We start from the raw sequence: 9,325 nt of genomic DNA on the forward strand, positions 1-9,325 counted from the left end.
AGAAATCAACACAAAATGCACAGAAGTCTGCAAAGAGATTGCTCCAAAATCTGTTTAATCAGAGTCTACCCAGCAGGCCAAAGAGACAAATCCATTAAGCTTTACTCCATTCTAGATGACCAGGGCCAGCTCAGCCTTCTTTGATGCCTTTGGCATTAAAGGCCCCAGCACACCATATTCCTTTTAAACTTGTGCAGGAAAGCGGGGAGAAGAGCATTTGGTTATCAAGTCAAGTCAGTAGATGGGAAAACATGACTGACTTTACCAACTCTTATCAAATGCAATCAGATCCCTGACCATAGATCTGAAATCCCTACACCAGATGCAGCGATTCATCACCCACATTTGAACTACATAGCACATCTGATACCAGAGCTCGATCCTCAGGCTCAGATAGTCTTGCTCCAAAGGAGATATTTTACGAGTCCACAAGGTGAGAGCTCGGATCAATGGTCCCCACAATGCCCTCTACGCTCAGAAATTAGACCTAGAGTGGTCATTATAGGAGATGTCTGTTTAGGAAGCATGCACAAACCAAACTCCGTTAGCAGCATGCTGACAAGCACATTGGAGAATAGACATCCTTCTATCTTTCAGCCCTGCCACAACCAACTCCTCTTAAAGGAACCACTGCACATTACCCATTTGCCTTGTCCTTTCATAGAATCCTTTAGTGACAACCTCACCTATGACAGTGACCAAGGTCATTTGAAATGCAGAGTCTTCCAAAAGACAGAAGATGGTAATCAGGTGGCAGCATCTACTGAGGACAAACTCCCTTTACAAAAGACAGGGCAGGGATTAGTCAAAAAAGATAGTGACAACTGAGTCATCCATCTTCCCTTCAAACCAGAGAAGACGCCTACTGAACAATAGAGAACAAGTGCTGAAGCACTTCTCTTCCCTTAAACATAATTTCCAAAGAAAGCAAGAAATGAGAGGCCACTTCTTTTCCATAATTACATAATTAACCAATGTGAGGATGGATATAAAAATAGATGACAATGGGAAGGGGTATAATATAGAATAGAAGGGAAAAATTGAATTTGATTAAGATTAGAGATGAGGATGAAGGGTAATATTGTTTTTTTTAAAAAAAAATAGATGAGGAATAAATATGGCAAAAAGGAAATATAGAAATTGTAAATTTAATTGAAATGACTAAACACTGTTTAAATTTGTGAACCGGCCAAATATTCTGTTCAAAGAAAATACATTGTATGTTTGTATGTGTGTTTCTAATTATTGCTATTTATTCATATTTGTTCTCTTTTATTCTTTAAAGTTTAACAATTCATTCTTTATCTTAATATCTTTATATTTGTTTGGGGTTGGCTTTCTTCCCTTTCATCTTTTTTATTGTACAGCAATCTTCTCAAACCTACCACCTCTCTCTTTTCTTTCCTTCTTACTTTCTCTTTCCCCCAACCTCTTCTTCTCCTCCCTACTTCCTCTTCCTTTCTCCTTCTCCTCCTCTCTTCCTCCCTCTCTTACCCTCACTCCTACTCTAATTTCCCTTCCCTTCCTTCATCCCTCTCTATTGCTGTATCCTTTTATGCATATGGACTACTCAGAGGGCTGAAAAATGGTTGTTAAGAATGCTGCACGGGCATAAATGTGAAGATGGTCATAAGTGTGAGGACCAGTCAAAAGTGCGAGGACCTGTCAGAAATGACTTTTTTCAGCCCTCTGGTTAGTCCTTTTGTGCATATGGACTACTCAGAGGGCTGAAAAAGTTATTTTTGACTGGTCCTCGCACTTTTGACCAGTCCTCAAACTTACGACTGTCCTCACATTTTACGTTTTTTGCCCTATTTTATCACCATGGTGAAGAGAAGCAGTTGTGAAATGAGTGACATGGTTGTTAAGAATGTTGCACGGGCATAAATGTGAGGTTGGTCATAAGTGTGAGGACCAGTCAAAAGTGCGAGGACCTGTCAGAAATGACTTTTTTCAGCCCTCTGAGTAGTCCCTATACACATAGCCATGGCCACCCGGTCACATGACCAGCTAGCCACGCCCACCCAGTCACATGACCTCCAAGCCACGCCCACAAAATAAGCCACGCCCACAATGGTGTCCCTCTTTACCAATGTTAAAAATCTGGTCACCTTAGACTTGAATCACACAGATTTTGCAGATTGTCAACCTGGAATTCAGTCATTCGGGCTATTACTTGCCAGACTCACATAGCTCAGTCATTTAAAGGAGCCACACACATCAACTTCAAAGGCTGGCACCACTGCCAACACATCTGTTCAGTAATAGAACGTAAGCAATCTAAAAATATCATCATTTGCACCGTGCAGTATGAAACTTATGCATGAGAAATTGGCTGTATGCTAAACAAGACGTATTTCTAGAGACAGCTCCCTGAAAAGCTGTACACATTTCTTGATCAAAATGGCCTATTGAGAGTAGGTGGTATCTACAATATCAGAAATGTCAGCAATGATGTCTGCTTCCATGGATAGATTATGTCCAAAAGATGTTAAATCTGATGCAGAAATACTAGAACCAGAAATACTGTATAATTATATTATAATTATACAATGATCAATGATCAGCATGATTTTGTAATGATAGAAATAGCTTGAAATGTTGTGAAATATAAAGCAAAAGGCTTGTTGCCTCAAATTTAAGACTTCCTTATTAACATTTTAAAAGGTGATATTTATAATTTTAACATGGCAGTCCAAGGCTCTTCTCTATCTATAAGATAACATGTTTTTCTTTTAGCCAAGGTCATTTCTTTTGGTATGCCAGAACTTGCCTTTTCAGCAACCGCACAATAGAAAGAGTATTCTGAAAGTCCTTGAGTGCACTTGCAACTTTCAAGAAAGATACTAACTTAGCTAAGAAAAAGTAATATAATCCATAAATTTATCACTTGTAGAATGCTATTTAGAAGCAATGTTTTCTATTATTCAAACTTCACATGCAATCAATGTATTTTGTTTGATCATTTAGTTACTGACGAATCACACATACTGGAAGTTATGTATCATTTGTTTCTGTACCCTATAAAAAGACTTGAACCCCCCTCCCCCCCAATAAATGCTTTTTGCTTTGCATGAATTACTTGGCGATTCTTATTTTCAGGAGGCAAAGAAGCCCCTTTGCAAAGGTAAAGGTATTTTATCTCTCAAATTCAGGGAATTGATCTTCAGCTCCATGTACACTTGGGATGCCTGAATTTTGAGGCAGGCCTAGGACTAAATTTATGGACTTGCATGTTGGTATGGGATGAGTTATAGAAGATATATTTCACCCTCATAAAGGGTGAAGTTATCAAATTTGTTTTTACTTTTTGTGATTAAGATTGGAAGTCACTTCTATACGAGTATATCTTTTTCTTACTTACTTCTTTGTACTTTTTATTCTTTTTATTTTTAAAAACTGATCTGCTTTGTGACCTATCAGGAGAAAATGCTGGTGGCATCCCATTTTTGTGAAGGAAGACAGAGGCTAATTAGAATATATTACTGTTGAGCAGCTATAGACCAGCTTTTCCTCAGAAGCTAGACTTTCATTTATTGCCATGTTGAAAATGATTAAAATGATGCCTGAAATCACTTTGTGTGAGATGGATGAATATATAAATTTGACAAAGACATAAATAAAATGGAGTTCTCCTGCAGGACATTTAGGAATTGATTAATTGATGCCATGAATGCATATATTGAGTAATGAATAGTTTTTTTCTTGTATTGAATTATTTTTTGTTCTGATACTCCTTTGTAAATTTAAAACTTCTTTCCTTCCTTTGAAACTTCTATGGTTTCAGTGATATAAGCTACCACTGTCAGATTTGGCAGCATGCAACTAAAATAAAGTTCTTTACTGAGGGCATTGGAATTTTCTGCTTTATGCATAATGAACGTTGGACTTTCAGAAGAAAAGAGAGGAATCTGCCCCACTTTACACTGAGGGGGGCTGTGTAGAGAGTTCCTCCTTTAAATTCCTGGGAGTCCATCTCAGCGAAGACTTCACCTGGAAAAACAACATGATCCAGGTGGCCAGGAAGGCCCAACAGAGACTCCATTTCCTTAATGTCTTGCGTAAGAACAGGGTAGAACAACAACTGATTACCTTCTTTTACCGGTCCACAATAGAAAGCATCCTCACTTATTGCATCACGGTATGGCATGTTGGTTTGACAACCGCGGATAGAAAAACATTACAGAGTGTGGTGAGTACAGCACAAAACATTGTGCGCTGTCCCAATATCACTAGATGAAATTGGTAGGGCTCGTTGCCTTAGAAGAGTGAGGGAAATTCTCAGGGACGACTCTTACCCTGGTCATCACTTCTTTACCCACCTGCCATCAGGAAGGAGATATAGAAGTATAGCCAGCTGCACAAACAGGCTGAAGAACAGTTTTTATCTGTGGGCCATCAGACTCCTGAATGAGAAATAACATCATAACTATATAGTATGATGGACTGCAGGGCTGGCACAATGTATAATATGTTCACACTGGTGCAATAGGACTGGGTGTTTTGTTAATATGATTTATTGGGTTAGGGATTTTCTGTCTTCACTGTGAGTTGTATTGTGTTGGGGGGGCACTGAGGGAGCTCAACCAATCTTATTGTACATGTTGTGCACTGACAATAAAGATTTGAAATTTGAATTGAAATTGAATGAATAGAAGATAAAATTGTAATTAATTGTGTGAACAAGAAACTTCCTTCACTATAAATATTTTAATCTGAAATATAAACTAATCTTTCTAACAATTTAGATAAATAACAGATTATCTAATAATTTAGAATATTTACATGTAGACATGTTAAACATTACTACCTTTATATTTCTTGACATGATTAACTGAAATGGAAGGTGAGTATAATCAGGTATCAGCCACGTATTTATAATAAATCTACAATATACAAGTATAAAAACTGTAGTAGAGAAATGCTATTAAATAAGCCGTTATTAGCTTCAATATACTGAAGTATTGCAAAGGAAGTATCTTTTTCAATATGTAATTTCTAAATAGACAAACTACTTTTGTTTTTTTTCTCCCTCTAAATTTTGGGAGTCTTTCTTTACCCTAAATTTTGAGAGATTATTTCTTTACCCTTGGGAAGAGAATTTGTATTGAGTCCTTCGGGAGAAGGGCGGTATAAAAAATTAAATAAATAAATGTATGCTTGTCAAATTCTACCATACTCTACTTGGGAAAGATATAACTCTATTCCTCCCGCCTCTCCCCCTCCCCCATGGAATTATTTTTTTCCGAAAAACTGAACAACAGTTGTACGTTAAGTATTTTTAACTGATCTAATACAGGCACGGCCTTAATATGGATTTTTGGGTCAATGGAGGTGCCTTCGCTTTCATTCGTGCTCAAGCTTGCTCTCATAAATGTTACTCAGAAGGAGCCTAGAGAAATGTAGAGCGCGACATCAGATAACGGCCAAACGAGCTCAATCTTTCAAATAAACCTCGTTATCTTTATTGCGCTATCAACCCCGCCCAAGGGAGAAGGGAGCTCTCCAAGAGAAAGCGCGCGCTTACAAGCGGGGCAGCCTATTGGCTCATGCCTTTGGCCATGGGCGTATCGGAGTGGCTTTTGTCTCCTTTGGACTTCGGCTCAGTACGTAACCGCTTGTTTCATGCGCGGCTGTTTAAAGCAGAAATGTGATAGGTTCCTTCCTGACGTCAATTAAAGGATTCACTCCGCCTCATACTTTTTAAAACGCACCTCGTCGCTCAGACGGGGAAGATGATTGGCTTTGGGATCTATCATTCAGTAGCAACGTAAGAGGGCAATGGCGGACGGTTGTTGGATCGGTCGGTATTCCAGGAAAGGAGGTGTGTCTCGCACTGCCACGGAAGGCGGGCCCTTTGGCGTTTCCTTTGTGTGTGGGCACCAGTGGCTGGCTGCGAGCGCGCCTGAGGAGGAGTAGAAATCGCAGACGCCATTTTGTACGTTTCCTTTCCCCACCCCCTTTTCCCCGTTCTCTGCCGGTGGACCTGGGCCGACCTGTCCCACGACGAACATTGCCTCGTAGCGCCTGTCGATTTTTATCCGGCGGCAGCTGCCCCCTACCGGTGGCAGCAGCAGCGAGGAGGAGGAGGAGGAGGCGTGTGACGGCCGCGGCTCCGGCATGGAAAACTCCCAGCTTTGTAAGCTGTTCATTGGCGGCCTGAATGTGCAGACGACGGAAGCTGGGCTGCGAGAATACTTCGAGGCCTACGGGACCCTAACCGACTGTGTGGTGGTGCTCAACCCGCAAACCAAGCGCTCCCGATGCTTCGGTTTTGTCACATACTCGGCTGTGGAAGAAGCCGATGCCGCCATGGCTGCCTCCCCGCACGCTGTCGACGGCAACGTGGTGGAGCTGAAGCGGGCCGTTTCCCGCGAGGATTCCGCCCGGCCCGGCGCCCACGCGAAAGTGAAGAAACTCTTCGTTGGAGGCCTCAAGGGGGACTTGGGGGAGAACGACCTAGTTGAGCACTTCAGTCAATTCGGCCCCGTGGAAAAGGCCGAGATCATCTCCAACAAGCAGAGCGGCAAGAAGCGGGGCTTCGGCTTCGTCTACTTTCAGAATCACGACGCCGCTGACAAGGCGGCGGTGGTTAAATTCCACCCCATCCAGGGCCACCGGGTGGAGGTCAAGAAGGCCGTGCCGAGAGAAGACATCCAAGCAGGAGGCGGCGGCTCTTCCAGGTCGAGTTGGGGCGGACGGGGAAGAGGAAGGGGCGGAGGTGCCGGCAACCGGGACCACAACGGTCTCTCCAAAGGAGGAGGAGGCGGCGGCGGCGGCGGCGGCGGCTATAACAGTTACGGAGGCTACGGAGGTGGCGGAGGAGGAGGAGGAGGCTACGGCTCGTACGGTGGCGGCTCTTACGGCGGAGGTAGCAGCGGCGGCGACTATGGCAACGGGTACGGCGGCTTCGGCAGCTACAGCCAGCACCAGTCGTCCTACGGCCCTATGAAGAGCGGCGGTGCGGGTGGAGGCGGTGGCGGCAGCTGGGGCCCCCGCAGTAACAGTGGACCATACAGAGGCGGTTATGGCGGGGGAGGTTATGGAGGCGGCTCTTTCTAAGCGGGAATTCCCACCGATCCTTCTGGGGGACGTTAGTTTTGTCTGCATGGAGTATGCTCTCCGTTTGTACCGGGCCAGGCCAGGCTTTCAATACTTCCCCTACACTTCGCCTAAAGGCACCTTCATACAAAAAGGTTCCAGTGATGCGAAGCAGATCTCGAATGTTCCTGGTGGGGTCGCTCTGCTGCCTGTGTCACTTTCTTGAAGATGTACTGGGTCTTTTCACACAACGATTTTGTGTTAGTCATTGATGGACTCTATTTTTTTATTGCTTGGACATTAGTCGTTTTTTATACTAGGAACAAGATATTGTTTTAATTTTGGTTTATTTGGGGTTGGGAGGGAAAGTCATGATTCTGAAGTAAAACTTGGGATGGGAAAGGGAATTAACTTTGTAAGGACTTGGAATATCTACACATTTTTTTCTACAATGATTCCATGGCTGTAAAAGGGGTTAAATCGTTTTTACATTTTTATTTTTTAAATAAATCATTGTGTTCATTGACCTTTACATGTCTTTTTTCCTAGGGTTCATTCCGTACATTTCAAACAAAAGTTTTTTAAGCCAGTAAAATTTACTGATGCTTGAGTACATGTGTTAAAAAAAAGATTGCTTTATTTCAAGTAAAGAGCCCAGCTCTTGCTGCCTCACTACATTGGTTTTCTTACTGCTAGAGTTTGTGCCAGTTTTTGAAATATGTTGGTGGATGAAGTTGGTTAAAATACCTTATTCTACATCCACAGTTTTGCAGTTGGGCATTTGCCTTGCAAACACAGTTGGTTTGTTCTTTTATATAGGGAGTTATTCATAAAAATGTTCTAACACATTTAAAGCATGTGCTTTTTTATATATACATGTTCAAAATGTCAGATTTCTTAGTTTCACATTGTGTTATTTATTGGCTTGTCTGTAACAATCCATTTTTAAAGGGGAGAATTATTTCCCTTATAAATATTTTGTTTGCATAGTGAAGTCATTTCAATTGGATACTATCTTAATTGTTCTTATTAAAAAAAGCCAAGTATTAAATAGAGTGCCATCTGCTGGCAGACTAGTTGACTTTTGTGTAAGTTTTATTAAAACAAATTGGCTCTCAGAATGTAGACCATTAGATCTTTAGATGGCAAGGATTAAATTAACATGCCAATAAAATATATTGGCAGAAATGAAATATTAAAATACAAAAAAGTAAAATTATTGATTGACCAATTTAAGTATTCAGTTTTTAAAATTTGCGCTCAGTGAACAATAAATGAGCCAATAACTTAGGCCAATTGTAAATCAAAATTTCTGTAGTCTGCTTGATGTATTTGTAGCCCTTTCACATAGTAGAATTAACGTTTGTTGTTCTATTAACAATGTTCTAGACAGAAACTGACTTCCTGAATAGAAATATAGAATAGTTATGAATATTGCAAATAAAAAATTGAATTCTTCACATGCTTCAGTGAGTATGTATGAAATGACTAAAATATTGATTTTTATTAGGATTTCAACCAAAGTATTTTACTTGAGCTGCTTTATATTTCAACATTTGCTAAATCAATATTTTACATAGAACTAAGGTGTTAAAGTCAAAACTAGGTTATATTTAAAAGTTTATTTGACCCAGTAGATTTTATTAAATAAGGTTTGATAATCTTTAATAGGTGATAGTTATGGTTGAAGATAGGAGCTAGCTACTGAATGTCCTGATACATTATTAGTGTCATATACTCTGGAAGGTTAGTTATATTAAATTGAAACATAACAATAAATTGGCTTTATTTATTTGTTGCCCTACACTTTTTATGTGTACAGTTATCCATTTGACTTCTACAGCAAATATTTGTTCAGTGTGGTGTGGAAATTCATTACATTATCTGCAGCTTTGTTCTACATAAGCCTTAGCAAAGTTCTAATTCAGCTAGAACTGTTCACATACTTTATCCATCAATAAGTTTGATTTTCTAGATTTAACAAAATATTACAATTTTTATTGGCTTGAAAATTTATGCTGCACAAAAACTTGGGTTAAAATGGTTTGAAGCAAATTGGAACCTGGAATAGGTGCAGTGGTGGGTTTCTACTGGTTTGCCCCAGTTCGAGCAAACTGGTAGTGGTGGCGGCGGGAAGCTCCACCCACCCATCCGGACGTTGTCATGGGTGCTCTACGCATGCGCAGAAAGTTCTGCACATGCGCAGAAGTGCCGCATGTGCACTCCCAGTTCCGAACCGGTAGCGAAGGTAAGAGAAACCCACTACAGAATAGGTGGCTTAACC

General features: G+C 40.8%; 1 protein-coding gene across 1 annotated transcript; it reads left to right on the forward strand.

Annotated features, from left to right (window-relative positions):
• The first annotated feature begins 5,821 nt into the window (after positions 1 to 5,821).
• HNRNPA0 (heterogeneous nuclear ribonucleoprotein A0) lies at positions 5,822 to 7,568 on the forward strand. The gene has a single exon (XM_070933893.1). The coding sequence runs from the start codon at positions 6,121 to 6,123 to the stop codon at positions 7,060 to 7,062; it is 942 nt and encodes a 313-aa protein (XP_070789994.1). The 5' UTR covers positions 5,822 to 6,120; the 3' UTR covers positions 7,063 to 7,568.
• Positions 7,569 to 9,325: the final 1,757 nt, after the last annotated feature.

Source organism: Pituophis catenifer, unplaced genomic scaffold (genome assembly GCF_029215685.1).
Source record: "Pituophis catenifer annectens isolate HBS135680 unplaced genomic scaffold, rPitCat1.0.hap2 SCAF_2, whole genome shotgun sequence".
In the NCBI taxonomy this organism is placed as follows: Eukaryota; Metazoa; Chordata; class Lepidosauria; order Squamata; family Colubridae; genus Pituophis; species Pituophis catenifer.

What these genes read in the sequence shown, in the direction of transcription:
- HNRNPA0 (XM_070933893.1), top strand. Translation starts at nt 6,121, where the DNA reads ATGGAAAACTCCCAGCTTTGTAAGCTGTTCATTGGCGGCCTGAATGTG.